Here is a 15,953-nt window from a genome sequence, read left to right on the forward strand (position 1 = left end):
GGAATTCTACTTTGACAAATAAAATCCAAAAACTAAACGGAATAACCAAATATGCCATTACATGCCTGACACTACATTAAAAAGGGTTTTCACTCCAGCATGTAACGAAACACAGCAAAAGCCCTATATATTAAGGAAGATTAAACAACAATTACGACCTAACCCAGCCTTCCCCTAAAAACCTTAAACATACACCGCAAGAAAGTATGGAATTTGCAACAATATTTTAGCAACACTTGAAATATTATTGGCAAAAATGGATAAATGGGAACAATTCGATAAATTTATTGCTATAGAATAGATTTTTTGGCAACAAAATTTTACTGTTGGAAAACGTGTTAAAGTTATTGCCATATTCTATGGTTTAGATAATAAAATTTAAAAATATTCTAGCAACAACTATGGTATTGTTGCCGAATTTTAATAAATAGCAACAACTAATTTTAGTTGTTGTAAAAAATAGAACTTTTAACATAATAAATTTAAAATATAAATAAGATTGGCAACAATAAATTCTTTTTGTTGGAAGTACATATTATTTTACCAATAAGGTGCATGGGTTTGTGGCCTAAAACTTTTATGTTTTCCGCCAAAATCAAACGCATCAAACCTTTTGCTTTTTAAGTTTCTCAATTTTTAGCGCACTCTCTAGTAACCGATCTGGCTAGGGTTTTTCTTATAAGATATTCTTGAACGAGCTCCGTCTCTGCTTCATCCTCCTTGTTGCATTGTATAACTACTAATCAGAGAAGAACCGGTAAGAACTCTATTCAGATTGCTTTATCCGATTACTGCTTCACCGAATTATGTAATATCATTTTCTATTGCCTTTTATGGTTAAAGTACTTTGTTGGTTATTGGTATCTGAAATTCTGATTTTCCAGAATAGGATATATAATTTCTTCTCCTCTAATTCCTTATGCTTCAGAAAGAAACTTTGGATAAAGTTTTTCTTTTATTGTTGTCCAATTTCTTATTCTTTTTGTTAATGGGTCTTTTCTATTGTTACTTCTATCATAATATGAATGTGAAATAATATTTTCTCGTAGGATTCTACGATATTATATCGAAGGTCAATAGTTTTACACTTCAAGTTTTAATACCAATTTTGTGAGAAGTATATTAATTACTTACTGCTATTTCTGGTGTTGGATATATTTGGTTCATGAAAATTTTTCTTTATGTCCCCTATCCAATTTTGGGTTCTTGAATATTTTATTCATGTGTATTGGTATTCATTGAATCCAAAATTAAATTTTTGGATTAATCATCAGAAGCATTGCGTTGAATATTACTAGTAACTGGTTGTAATACGAGTGATTTGCAACTGTAGATGCTTTCGACTTTAAAAAAATGCATTGTTTTACCAAGTATTTACATTATTTGAAAAATCTTAGAAAATTAGTATTTCATTCCCTTGCACTCTGTTTATATATGAGAAAGTGCGAAAGAAAAAAATTATCCATCCATAGTTGAATCGAATCATGTTGGCGCACCTATGCGATTTTTTTAAGGAAGAGCACATACTCCGTCTAGATATAAATACTTCTGTAATTTCCATAATAAACAGGAGTCTCAAAGTAGAAATTTTGTTTAACTAATATATACAGTTCAAGGTGAAGCTTTTGTTTGCCTAATATCATCCACTAATATCCATATCTTATCTATTCTAATTATTTGGCTTTCCAGTTCAACTCAAAGCATTATGTTTTTAAGTATTTGTCTAATCTATTTTTTCCAATATAACAGATAATAAAAAATAGAGAGAAAGTTAATCATAAGTTTTATTTTTATATTTTGTTGTAGGTAAGCTAAGTACATGATGGATAAGAGCCGGATAGGAGATCCATGAATGAAATTCAAGAGAAACTACAAGCACAACAAAAAGAGGCAGAAGAAGAGCGTCATAAACAAGAAAGTGTAGAATGCCAGCTAAAGGAAGTAAAGGTTCAGCTTGAAGGGGAGTGAAAAAATAAAGAAGCCATGATGCATGACCAAAAACTATTGAAAGAGACCATGATGGCACTAGCATCACATATACTAAGTAATGAGGTATTTCAATTACTTGCTTTTGATCATAAGAATATTTCGTTCTAACTACACAACAGTAAAAGTGGTAGCATCACTTTATGTGTTAGTCTCGTCACACAAATATAGAATTCATTAGAGATAAAAACTCTCTTTTTGATGGATCATATTATCTAAGAATATGAATTTGAAAAAGTAAGTTTAAATCCAAAAAGCTACGTGGACTTCTCTCTCTCTCTCTCTCTCAAGTTTATATTACTTCACTAGAAATTAATGTAGTAGGAGCAGTAATTTAGTAAACATCCAGGTAAGTTGTAAGATGGTTTATGTGTTATTTTGTTGGTTTTCTTTCAGGTGATTATGATAGTGATTATTGTGAACTGTTAGCAATGTGATACTTATGGGTATCATGACCTATTTCCATACTATACTTGTTTAATAACTGCTGGCAGCAGTTGTTATGCAGTGCTGATACAATTGACATGTGAGTTAATGTTTTTGTCCTTGGTACTATAGGGTCATTGCTTCTCTCAAATATGGTATAGAATTCGAAAATAGATCCCTTCTGGGTTGACATTTTCATTGTCTTGTGTCATGATACTGTTACAGCGAATGATTCTATGCCCTCTGATTAAACAACGAATAATTCTACACCATTTGATTAAACAGAATTAAACAACGAGACAGAGAAAAGAAAACACTTTATGGAACATAAGATTTTAAAGTAGTCGAATCCATAAATTACTTTTGTCGCACTATCTCTGTTCTTCCTCGTTCTTATGTCATTCCTTTCCATTGATTTGTACGACAAATTAAGTTATGTAGTTTTATTATGTTTAATAGAATAGAGTTTCTGCTGCAATTCTCAACATTATTTCTAGTTTAAGTGGTTCAGGTGATGCAAGTTGTTCAAGACTTATGAATGACATCACGGTAAGTAAACTTTGCCTAACTCTTGTAAAAGTAAATTCCTTTGTTAATATCATTCACTGTCACGTTTGCATTCTTCTCAATTCAAAAAGAAAAGTTGCTTGATCTTGGACCTTTGAAAGGTGATGTGCTTGTTCTTAGGCTTTATAGTGTTCTATTGCATTTTTTTTGGTTCTGTATCATATCAGCTCAAAAAGAAAAGTTTTTTGATCTTGGGCTTTTAAAAGATTCTAGACTAAAGACATATACAGAGAGTATCTTATACTTTGGAGAAAAAAAGTAAAAGAAAATAAAGAAGCCAGATCTAATGTGATTTTGTGGCGATATGCAAAATCTATAGTACGTAGTTAGCTCTCTTCTTCTATATTCTGGTCTCACGATGAAACTTGTCAGTTTTCTGGTTCTAGGAAAGTAGCGTAAATCACGAAGGTCTAATATCACCACTGTTAATTAGGCTACTAGCCTGTGGGTAGTCAAAACATGCGAACAAGCTTAATTAATGACGAAGTATATTACTAGATTTAAACTGAACACCTGTCTTAAGTAGATAGCAATCCCACTCCCACCCATGGCCATGAAGTCAAAGAGCATCTATGGATACTAACCGGACGCAGCCCGACTGTCTTATTTGATGACTTCTTGTTTATTGCTATTATTATAGTTTTCCGCAACACCAATACTATAAAAGGTAATGTATATGAAACTCTCTTGACCAAAAGGAGATTTACGGATCTCAAAAGTCTTCTTTTTATCTTAAAATTCAAGTTATCTTTTCCTTTAGAGTCAAAAGATAACTATCATAAACTTGGGTTTTGATTACTACTTACTAGCAGCAGAATATAAAATTCATATGCAACTATAATATGTATATATTACAAAAAAAAAAATTATATCATTTATTGGTGTCTAAATTATCTCTTTTGATATGTGTACTTTATATTTTTTTATTTGTAAAAGATATCACTATAATTTATCTTCTTTTGTAGGATGAGCATGAATAAACCAACATAGCTGGCAATATGATTCATCGATGTACAAGTTACCGGAAGAAAATTTGCTTTTGGGATTGTTATTAGATTAGAAATTATGACTCATGAGATGTTTTTTTTTTGTAAGTAAAAACATATGTTTTAGTGGTAGTTAGTTTTTGAACGTATGTAAATACTTAGTGATTCAGTTGTATTGTCTTTTGCAAATATATATATATATATATATATATATATATATATATATATATATATATATATATATATATATATATATATATGATGTTTTAAAAGATAGAAAATATGAATTGTTTATGTAGAAACTACATATTTTTTGTTGTTATCTGTACAATAAAAAATGTAATATTATTGGCAAAAAGTGATTTTATGGCCACAACAATATTTGTTGCTAAAAAGACTTTATAAAAGATTATTAACTACTATCTTGCCAATTTTTTTGCTACAAGTAATATTATTGCGAAAAAAATAATAATTTGTCGCAACAATAATTGTTGTTGCTAAATATTATCATAAGCCACAATTGTGCGACCAAAAATAATTTATGGCAACAACATTCTTTGTTGCGTTAAGATAATTTTTTGCATCCTTTGTTGTTGCAAAAACTTTTCCTATCCGCATTTATTGCAACGGTATGCAACAACTTTCCTCTTGTTGCCAAAAGTACTTTTCGCAACAATATTCAATATATGGCAACAAAAAAAATTGTTGCAAATTTCATACTTTCATGTAGTGAGGGCAATATATTGAGGAAAATGAAAAACAATAAAGACAAAATACGAAGAATAGATGAAGAAACTTACCCCGCAAACTTCGATAACAACTTTACAACTGAAAATCCCGGCAACAGCGACGAAGAAGAGAGGAGAGACTCACTGTTGTTCGATACTTTCTAAGCCCTAAGTACACGAGTAATTGTAAAATGAGAAAATTTAGATTTGGGGGGGGAGGGGAGGATAAAAAATCCTTTCCCCTTTTTTTAATCATATGTGGCCATAATAAGTGACTTGGAGCCTACGTGGTTTCATTTTATTGACGTGACCTCTTACGTGTAGGAGATTGTATTACACGCACTGGCAGCCTCCTTGGATAAGCATTTATTATTCACGGTTTAAATAAGTGCAAGTGTTCAATTGATAAATATTTAAGTTTGAAGACCGACATGATAAAGTGACACAAATACAAGTGCCATTTAGGTCATTCTACCTATTTTAAACATCATGATTAAAGTGGCCATCTGGTGTCATTTCCACTAAATATGGGCTTGGTAACTCTAGACACTAGCCGTGGACAATCAGCCCAAGAGCGGCTTATGTGGATAAAGGGCAACATTGTCAATAAAGCAGAAATTCCAGAAGGCGGGTTCACCCTGATTTTTCACGGACACAAAGAAACCCTTTCCCCCACTCTTATCTCACTGCAAATTCAAAAAACACCAAAAGCTACACTCGAGAAAGAAGATAATGGCGGTGTCCTTGGGCTCATTCTCGATATTCTCTACCGCCGGTGAAACGGCGTCGTTTGTGAAGTCAGCTTCGTCTTATTCCGTTAAGCTCGCTTCTCCTCTTGCTGCTCATCATGCTAATCTGCGCACTGTGCGCATGGTTACCTTCGCCACAGCTTCTAAGCCAGTGGCTACAGAGACGAAGAAGCGTGAACCGAGGGGGATTATGAAGCCGCGTCGAGTTTCGCCGGAAATGCAGGCATTCCTTGGTGGAATTGCTGAGATTCCTCGTACTCAAGCCCTCAAGTTGATTTGGGCCCACATCAAAGAGAACAACCTTCAAGTATACCTCTATTTTCGCTCGGCTAATAAGTTATTATGACGATATTGGGGATTTGCTGTTTAATAGTGTTCTTTTTCGTGGTTGTTTTTCGCTATACGTGTTTATATGTTTTGTGTTGTTTAGGTGGGTTAACTGTAGAATGAGTGAGCCCCCAGGGTTTTGGTCTAGTGAGAACATAGTGCGTTATGTGTGGGAGCACGTCACGGGTTCAAACCCACGGATATAAACATGGTATTTAAGTGGAGAAGGGTAGACCATTATCTACCGAGTTTCGAATCAAGGGCTGCACGTCCTCGGTTATTTCTTAAAAAGGAAACTTCAGAATGACAGCATTTTGTGGATTTAGTTTGATTTTGCTAACTTTGCAACTGCTGAAAGGTTTGTTCATTGGTAATTGTCTATGTTGTTGTACTGATGTTTGTTCTCGGATTGATTTGGTTGTCTGTGATGTGAGTTTCAACGGATATTTTCTAAGTAATCAGATTTGTAGTGATATGACTGGTATATGCTTTCAACATTCACTGATATGCATAAATGGAACTTGTTAAACTTTTTTTGGTTCTGATGAAAGGATGCCTTTTTAAGGTTATTAATTGGTTGGTTATATCATAAATTTGTAATGTGTTGCCCCACTTCTTTGTTGAAATGGAGTGAGTATCTCCATTTTTCTTACTTTATTGGTATCTTTTTGGCAATGTTATTGTCTTATAGATGTGCAACATGCAACCTATGTCCTCTCAAAGGCTTTTGAGTATCAGCTGCAGGCTTTCACACTTACTAGCTTTCAGTTAAGAAGTGGTGGTCTGATTCTTGCTGGGCTACTGATTCAAAAGGGAAAATAATCTATAAAAATCGCAATAAATATAAGTTTCTCTTTATTTGTTGGTCCAGCAGAAGCATTCTCAAATAAAAAGGTGGAGATAAAGACAACTAGAGTGTCATCCTGTTCGCGTAAATCCATTGAGAAGTCTTACCAAGTGTATGCATTTATCCAAAAAAGTCCTACCAAGTGTATGGATTGTTTCTTTGATATTACTATTGTTCCAACTTCAGAGGCATTTTCCTAGCTGTTAATATTCCCTTTTAAAACCAATCCTGGTGAGTGGCAAGTTGCTGACTTGCTGTCCACTCTATCTGAATCTTTGTGGCATTTGGTTTTCATGCTCAGTTGTCAAATTTCCATCAGGTTTAATGTGCTGAAGATTGAGGGAAGTGACATATTTTTTAGTTTGGGAAAGATCCATGATTTTTGAAGTCATGGAAACTGGCTATCAATGCAGCTTTTTCTTTGTGCCAGTTGTTTTGATCAATCTTTGATTTGTTTGTTGGTGGACTTTGTTTTACGTTTATCAAATTTCATTCACTTGTAGAACATCAAGAATCAATGAATTTATTGCGGGACTTTTATGATGCTTTATCATTTGTACTAGTCTTATTTAATATGTTTACTTTCCTATTTAATATTTATCCAGAAATTTGTTGAGAGAGAGTGTCTCACTATATTGTTTCTAATCTGTACAATGTGGGTTAGATGCCATAAAACATTGCTGATTTAGTGCTTCAGCATGCTGTCGATTTTCTGCCTGTTTCCATCTAGATATCATCTTAAGTTTCTACTGAAGGTTTGGAACTTTTTTGCACCTGTAACTACATATAGTGCATAGTGCTTGTGGACCAGTTTCTTCTTTCACTCTATTAAATTAATGTGTAGTTAGCAAATTGAACTCTAGAGATTTGCTTGGTTTATATATTACTATCTGTTTTTAGCTATTTGTTGATGATGTGATTTCTATAATTTACTTGAGAAGCTCCTGAAAAGAAGGCAATGCTTTCTGCTATTTATATCAACTGTCTGTGTTGCTTACACTTTTGAATTGCATAATGTGTAGTTTGGTTTATCCTACTCATTTGTTAGTATCTGATTAACATATATGCTTCTAAAGTTTCTCCAATACTTAATGATCTTTTACCATTGTAGGATCCTCAAAACAAGAAGGTCATAATCTGTGATGAGAAGTTGAAGAATATTTTTGCTGGAAAGGATCGTGTTGGGTTCCTTGAGATTGCTGGTTTGATTAGTCCGCACTTTCTTAAGTGATCTAAGGAAAGCATAGAAGGGCAGCACTTTTTTGTAAATTAGGCTTCTAGATGGGGTAATAGTATCTATTAGGAACATTGCTGCTTTATCAATTATCTAAACTTCTTTGAAGGCGCTTTAATCTATGAAGATCGCTCTTTTGTGAAAATTGATTGGTGATTTTGGTTTTCCGATCTTCACAGGAAGATTTTCCAATGCAAGATTAGTAGCAAGTGGGTTGTCAATCTTAAACTTATTGCAGCTTTATATGCTGTACGATATGTATGAGGCACCTTTAGTAAAATTTGCGCGTGGTTGCAGCATTACTGGATTCTGATATGGTCAAATGTACTGAGTATTTGGGTTTTTACCTTGCATATGTATGACTATATCCAGTATTATTCAATGTTTGAAGTTCGGGGAATCATCAGCCCATTCACTTTACTTGCAGGACTAATAATGCTTCAATTTTTGTCATCACTTATCACCGCTCAAGCCTGTGAAAGATAGAATATTGTTAAAGGAGTGATTTAGAAGAGTTCAGGTTCTTCAGATTCCGTATTTCTTTTGTTTGTTTTGTTCGTTGAAGGTTAAATATTCATTAACCAAACATGGAAGATTTGTGTATTGCATATCTAATCTCATTTTGCTCCTGTCATATCTTAACAGAAACAAAATGTCAGTAAGAGTTTTCTGTTATAAAATTATTTGAAATTAGTACTGAAATCAGGACTTTAGTGCAGCTGCCTTTTGAAAGTAAACATAGGCAATTAGCCATCACTTTGGACCTTGTATCTAAACTTTGATCAAATTACTTACTTATCCACTATGCTGCCACTTGCCCTGCAAAAAAAAAAAAAAAAAAGAGAAAAAAGGTAAAAGAAAAGCCCCGCCTTTTAAAATTCTATTGTGTTTTTGCTCTGTATTTTACTGGGAGTTTCTTGTTTCTATAAATTTAACACCCTACAAGGCAAATTAATTTAAGAAGCTATACTGTTAATTTTCCATTGCACAGGAAGGATACGTTTTATACTATTTTATTGCAAGTTTTTGGTTGTATAGTAAGGATACATTTTTTTTCCTTTCAACCTTTCACCAATCAAACTGTAAAATAAGAAATAAATACATATGTGGAAAAAGTTGGGCAGAAAACGACTGATTATAAATAACTCTTAATTTAAATAAATAAGAAAATATCTGAGGAACACACAATAACTGGTCACCATGGCACGTCTAGCCTCCAAAATACAAATAAGATATCAGTAGTAATTACCTAACACAAGCTCTGAATAGTGTTTCATGGCGGACAAATTAGCTCTCCCTCTTCTACTACCAAACCCTCCCCCCTCAAAATCTATCTTCCAAGACTCACACCCCCACTTCTCTAACTCCACCACTCAACCTTTAGCTCCATTCCTTAATGACCTCTTTCACCAACAAAATCCTAACACTTTTCCTAATTTCCCTTCTACTTCAACTTCCACTTCTAATTCTACTCAGATTCCTCAATCCCCAATTTACCCTTCTCCTATCCCCAGAACTCGACGGCGTATTATTGGCAAGGAGCATGATACCAACAGGGGCAAACCATGGTATCCTCATCGCCTCTCCTCTCACGGTGAGAAAACTCTTCAAACCCTAATTGACCCTGAATTTCAACTCCACAATATTAACCAAATTTTGCTTAGTTTATATACTGAGCATCGTTTAGAAAGTTCTGAATTAGATACAGAGTCATTGAGTTTTGATATTTTGGGTATTATTAAAGGTTTAGGCTACTATAAAAAATGTGACTTGGCGTTGAATGTGTTTGAATGGGCTCGAAATCGACCCGATTCTGGGGTTTTGTTAAATGGGTCTATTATTGCTGTGGTTATAAGCATGCTTGGGAAAGAGGGTAGGATTTCAGTGGCATCATCATTGCTTCATAATTTGCATAAAGATGGTTTTGGTATTGATGTTTATGCATATACTTCTTTAATTACTGCATTTGCGCGTAATGGGAGGTATAGGGACGCGGTTAACATTTACAAGAAAATGGAGGAGGAAGGTTGCAAACCTACTTTAATTACTTACAATGTGATTTTGAACGTTTATGGGAAAATGGGTATGCCTTGGAATAAGATTTTGGGTGTTTTTGAAAGTATGAAGAGCTCTGGAGTTGTTCCTGATGCTTATACTTATAATACTATTATTACTTGTTGTCGTCGGGGATCTTTGTATGAGGAAGCTAGGCAGATTTTTGAGGAGATGAAATTAGGAGGTTTTCTGCCCGATAAGGTTACGTACAACGCGTTGCTAGATGTGTATGGGAGGTCTAGGAGGCCGAAAGAAGCTATGGAGGTTTTGCGAGAGATGGAGGTGCACGGGTTTTCGCCTAGTATTGTGACGTATAATTCGTTGGTATCTGCTTATGCTAGGGATGGTTTGTTGGAGGAAGCGATGGAGCTGAAAGCCCAGATGATGGATAAAGGGATTAAGCCCGATGTGTTCACGTATACCACCTTGTTTTCTGGATTTGAGAAGGCTGGGAAGGATGAATCGGCAATGAGAATATTTGAGGAGATGACAAGTGCAGGTTGTAAACCAAACATCTGCACTTTCAATGCGCTTATTAAGATGTATGGAAACAGGGGAAAATTTACTGAAATGATGAAGGTTTTTGATGATATCAAGACGAGTGGTTGTTCCCCAGATATTGTCACTTGGAATACGCTCCTAGCTGTATTTGGGCAGAACGGAATGGATTCAGAAGTTACTGGAGTGTTCAAAGAAATGAAGAGAGCCGGATTTGTAGCTGAGCGGGACACCTTCAATACCTTAATTGGTGCTTACAGTCGTTGTGGGGCTTTTGATCAAGCTATGGTCGTTTACAGGCGAATGTTAGATGCAGGGGTCAATCCGGACCTCTCCACCTATAACGCTGTTCTAGCAGCTTTGGCTCGGGGCGGGCTGTGGGAACAGTCTGAAAAGGTACTTGCAGAAATGAAAGATGGTCGTTGTAAACCCAACGAGCTAACGTACAGTTCCTTGCTTCATGCGTATGGTAATGGGAAAGAGATTGACAGGATTCATGCTCTTGCAGAAGATATATACACTTCTGAAATCCAGCCTCATGCTGTGCTTCTGAAGACCCTTGTACTAGTTTATAGCAAAAGTGATCTTCTAGTGGAGACTGAACGAGCGTTTTTGGAGTTAAGAAGTAGAGGTTTCTCGCCAGACATAACCACCTTAAATGCCATGCTTTCAATTTATGGTCGGAAGCAAATGGTTACAAAGGCAGCTGAGATCATGAACTTCATGAAGGATACTGGTTTCACTCCTAGCTTGACAACTTACAATAGTTTGATGTACATGTACAGCCGGTCCAGCAATTATGAGAAGTCGGAACAACTACTAATGGAAATTATAGGAAAAGGAGTCAGGCCTGATGTTATTTCGTACAACACAGTGATATATGCTTATTGCAGAAATGGGCGGATGAGAGACGCCTCACGAATCTTTACAGAAATGAAGGATTCTGGAATTGTTCCTGATGTGATCACATATAATACCTTTGTTTCAAGGTATGCAGCTGATGCAATGTTTATTGATGCCATTGAAGTGGTTCGTTACATGATCAAGCAAGGTTGTAAACCAAATGATAGCACATATAACTCCATTGTAGATTCATATTGTAAACTTAATAGAAGAGATGAAGCTCTAGCTTTTATTAATAACCTCCGTAAGCTTAATCCTCATGTTTCTAAAGAGGAAGAGACTAAATTATCAGAGCGATTGATGAAGAAATGAGTTTTCTTTTTTGATGGAATTACAGTTCAGTAGCAATAGCGTTTTGCTGAATTTATTCTCTTCCATTTTCCTTGTTATACCTGCATACTGCGATAGTTGAGCAGTGTGCTAATTGTTGTATATAGAATGCGTATTACAATCTTGTAGACCTTTATTAGAACAGATGCACATGGCTATGCAATGATGAAAATTTTGAGCTTTGTGATGTTATGGAGTGTGTAGGTTTCGCACTAAGGGGGTAAACCTTAGTGGCTAAAGTATTATTGGCTCTTAGCTTTTAGGTCTAGAATACATGTATGTATGTGTTGTATCAAAGTGCAATATTGCCAAGGATGTATCTTTTGTTTAATTGAGATTTTGGCAACAGTCTCTCTCCCTTTCTTTCCTTTTTTTTTTTTTTTTTCCCTTCTTCCTTTTCTTCTCCTCCTCCTCCGTACCTTTCTTAGCCGAGGTCTGTTGGAAACAACCTCTCTACCTTCACTAGGTAGGGGTAAAGTCTGTGGAGTATACTGGGTTTGTTGTTGTTATTGAGATTTTGGCAACAGTTTAATGTCAATTCTGCGCATAATTTTCATTGATGAAATTGCACGACTGCGGTCTCTACTTTTGTTGGTTTAAGGGTTCAACCTATTTATATTGTGCAAAGTACATTGGTTGTTTCCCACTTTTTACGTCATTGTGAATTATTATTCCATTTGGTTTTTGAATTTTACAGATCACTAGTCGTTTGAGATGTTGGCTGCTACGTAGATCATCCGCTACTCTGACACTATAGTCATTGAGGTGTTAAAAGAGGGGCAAGATAGCTTTTATTCCTGTCTCGAAAAATTTACAGTTTCTAAAATTAGCAACACAAATTGAAACAAAGGATCCAAATAGGCAAAACCAATTAGTTATTATTGTTACATTTTGATTATATCCACGTAGGATAAGTGTGAGATTTAGATTACTTGTTATAAAGAATCCTTAATTAGTTTTAAAAGTCAAATTATTACCTCCATTAGCATGAAGAGCCCAAAAGAGCGGAATATGTAGACGATTCATTTTCGCCAATCCAACAAACTAAACAAAACAGAAAGAAGGCACAATCAATTTGAAAGAAAGGCCATCTGATCTCAGATTATTCAACTTTTTGCCAAGCAATATTATAACAAAACCTGGAAATTTTGAGAGGGAACTCCCCTTATAACTAGAAACAATAGGTAATGCAAGCAACAAAGATAGAATTAAGGGAAAGCGGTCAGCTCAAAATCACTGGCATCCTTTTTAACTATTTATATCTACGCACAATCTCTCTGAAACGATAAAAACAATGGGTTTGGTCAGATCCTAAACTGAACTTGTGCTCTCAGCCTCACTCAATCAGCCACCCATAACTCCGGTTTATCTACATCAAACCTGTACTCTCTCCATGTAATGTGTTGTTTAGATCACTGTTTCTCTATACGAGGCTCATTACATACCGAATATACGACCCTCTTGTTTCTCTTTTGGCTGTTTAAAAAACTCCAATCACTTGGTTCTCCTCAGCATCTTCTGAATTATATGAGAAAACGTCTACTGGTGCGGTGATAGAGCCAAGAGTGCCTTTGGAGTGGAAAGATTCTCTCTGGTGATCAAGATAGATCACAATAACTGTTATATCATCGTGGAAATGGCGCCTTATCCCCTTTTCTATCTTCTGTATGTCCTTGTACCTCATCTCCCTCTTCTTAGCAGCCTCCTGAATCGCTGCTCGCACCAATCTCTTAGCTATTCCCTGCAGTTACACCAACCAAAAAAAAAAATAAACAGGATGAGTCATACGACTATCTTGACTCCGAAATCTACTAAGCAAGCAACTTGCCTCAAGTCGATCTGCAATAGAGCAACAACAACAACAAACCCAGTTTAATCCCACAAGTAGGGTCTGTGTAGGGTAGTATGTATGCAGACCATATCCCTACCTTGTGGAGGTAGAGAGGATGTTTCCAATAGAGCCTCGGCTCAGGAAAAGCATAGTCGGTCTGCAATATGCATAAATGCACATCTTTCCATTTACTTCGCTAAGGAAACGAGAAAAAAGAATGGGAACTTACAGCTCTTGAGTTTTTAAAGACTATTTCCACAACTACTTGATCAGTTAAGTGTTCCCAGAGGCCGTCGGAAGCAAATATGAGGAATAAGTCATGAGGCCTGATACTTCTTGTAACAATGGAAGGCTCAGCTGTTAGTACAGGCCGCTTCAGAGGTACAAGATTTCCATATCGTTGGAATATAGGATCCCTGTTAAATTCAGGTTTCTTCAAATAGGCATCTCCGATAGATCTTGAGACCTGCAAATTACATGATTTATAAGTCGGTATGTTCCTAACATCAGAGAAAGGGGACAAAAAATCTACAAACAGAATGCAGGCGTTCCTTGTTACTTTCTATCAGCAGAAAACAAACAAAATTCTAGTTCTAATAGTCAGAGAACCTTCACAAGAATCCAGAGCCTTCTATGATGGCCAAGAAGTAAATGAAAAAGGATAACTATTCAATGAAATCACGACTCTTTGCTTTACAAAATCTTCATCCACGTCTCATGTTAGGGAACACGGCGTCCTCTAAGCTTGAACTGCATGAAACAGTGGACCAAGAGGCAAAGTGTGTGATTCCTGGAACATTAGGGAAGATTGTAAAGCCTTAAGAACAAATTTGACAGCGGAAGTCATGATGCTTTAATAAAGCAGAAGATGATATACAAAGGTAAAGCAATATGGGAATAGGATACATAATAAACACCAAATACAACAAACTCTTATACAGTTAGAACACATATAAATACTTAAGTCATTCATAAAAAGACAAATAGGTTGGCTAAGAAAGTACAGAATCTGAACAAGTAAGATAACCTGAATTATGCCTTTAATTCTCCAAACACCTCGAATATAAACCACAACAGCCTGATCATCAGGATGAAGTGATTCAACTTCTTTCCTCACTTTCTCACATGAAACATTATGATCAGTCGACAACCTTTCTGCAACCACAGAATTCTTCTCCCTTTCAAAACCTCTGCGTCCAAGAACTGCCCTCGAATCCCCTAAATTAGCCACGTACAGTTCACCCTCAGAAATTGCACCAACCAAACAACACGATCCAACTGAAGCAATCTGTGGCATTACAGGCAATGATCTCTTCACCAATTGAATAAAATCCTCTTCTGTAGCATTAAATGCCCTCTTTATCACATCAGACGACAAACCCCCTTGCTCTTTCGAAAACTCTAAACAAATTTCAAAACAAACAGCTCAGAAAAGCAACAAAACTTAATCTCGTACAAAGGAGCAACCTTTAAGCTTTTTGAACATAATTTGCAGAAACAAAAAGTGACACACAAAAGTATATGACATGAAAAGCTTAAAAATCAGGCAAAATAGGTACACTCCAAGAATCCACGGACAGCTTAATCTTGTATAAAGGAGAAACCTTTAAGCCTTTTTAGCAGAAATTGTAGAAACAAGAACTGACCCACAAAAGTATAAGACCTGAAAAACTTAAACCTCAGGCCAAAATAGAAAAATAAAAGAAAACAACGTTACTCCAAGAATCCATAGACATAGCTTAATTCTGTATAAAGGAGCAACCTTTAAGCCTTTTTAGCAGAAATTGCACAAACAAGAACTGACCCACAAACGAATAAGGCATAAAATACTGAAAAATAAGGACTAAAAAAGTCTACAAGAAAACAACGAATACTCCAAGAATTCACAGACATAACCTAATTTTGTATATAAAGAGCAACCTTTAAGCTTTTTGAGCAGAAATTGCAGAAACAAGAACTGACCCACAAAAGTATATGACACCAAAAACTATAAAATTATGCCAATAAAAGAAAAAAGACGTACTATGCAAATAAGTGAAGAGGTGTCTATTGACAAAACGGGAGGCTTCAGGACCACCATGGCCATCATAAACACCAACATAAGTAGCAGAAGGAGAAGTAAAGACTTGGCTTTGGTCTTCAAGTGAAGAATTAGCTTGAACTACAGCAATTGAGAAATCACCAGAAGCATGTGGCTTTAAATCCATATGCCATAAAAGTCCATCTCCGTTTCTTCTCCCAAAACACCTCTCTAATGGTCGACAACAAGATCGCATCATCATACTCTTAATTCTGTTCTCTCCGCTACTCGTACAGTCTCACAAAGCAAAACAAGTTTGATTAAAATTTTACAACCACACAATTGTGCATATAACCACCTCTATGAATTAGAGTCGAGAGAAAGTATCGGAAAAAGTAGCGCGTTGAAACATAGAAAAGCAGGACTAAAGATACGCTACACCCACCCCTTCACGCGTTTCACTTTA

The 15,953-nt window shown here is 35.6% G+C and overlaps 3 protein-coding genes and 1 long non-coding RNA gene across 5 annotated transcripts; 3 read left to right on the top strand and 1 right to left on the bottom strand.

Annotated features, from left to right (window-relative positions):
• The first annotated feature begins 625 nt into the window (after window positions 1–625).
• Window positions 626–4,091, top strand: LOC104249684 (uncharacterized). Of its 2 annotated transcripts, none has more exons than XR_011403369.1 (4): window positions 626–757; window positions 1,807–2,052; window positions 2,910–2,961; window positions 3,945–4,091. It is a non-coding gene; the product is annotated as an uncharacterized lncRNA (long non-coding RNA). The 2 variants fall into 2 exon arrangements; XR_011403368.1 differs by having other exon boundaries at window positions 2,924–2,961.
• A 1,219-nt stretch (window positions 4,092–5,310) lies between these two features.
• LOC104249685 (protein TRI1-like) lies at window positions 5,311–8,270 on the top strand. The gene is made up of 2 exons (XM_009806161.2): window positions 5,311–5,749; window positions 7,728–8,270. Exons 1-2 carry the CDS (start codon window positions 5,426–5,428, stop codon window positions 7,845–7,847), a joined length of 444 nt encoding a protein of 147 aa, XP_009804463.1. The 5' UTR covers window positions 5,311–5,425; the 3' UTR covers window positions 7,848–8,270.
• Window positions 8,271–9,041: 771 nt separating this feature from the next.
• LOC104249686 (pentatricopeptide repeat-containing protein At5g02860) lies at window positions 9,042–11,669 on the top strand. The gene has a single exon (XM_009806162.2). It carries the CDS (start codon window positions 9,126–9,128, stop codon window positions 11,616–11,618), a length of 2,493 nt encoding a protein of 830 aa, XP_009804464.1. The 5' UTR covers window positions 9,042–9,125; the 3' UTR covers window positions 11,619–11,669.
• Window positions 11,670–12,738: 1,069 nt separating this feature from the next.
• On the bottom strand, window positions 12,739–15,915 carry LOC104249687 (probable protein phosphatase 2C 63). The gene is made up of 4 exons (XM_009806163.2): window positions 15,491–15,915; window positions 14,495–14,868; window positions 13,697–13,933; window positions 12,739–13,377 (listed from the first exon to the last, which is right to left on the bottom strand). The coding sequence occupies exons 1-4, from the start codon at window positions 15,747–15,749 to the stop codon at window positions 13,117–13,119; spliced, it is 1,131 nt and encodes a 376-aa protein (XP_009804465.1). The 5' UTR covers window positions 15,750–15,915; the 3' UTR covers window positions 12,739–13,116.
• Window positions 15,916–15,953: the final 38 nt, after the last annotated feature.

Source organism: Nicotiana sylvestris, chromosome 1, assembly GCF_000393655.2.
Source record: "Nicotiana sylvestris chromosome 1, ASM39365v2, whole genome shotgun sequence".
NCBI lineage: Eukaryota > Viridiplantae > Streptophyta > Magnoliopsida > Solanales > Solanaceae > Nicotiana > Nicotiana sylvestris.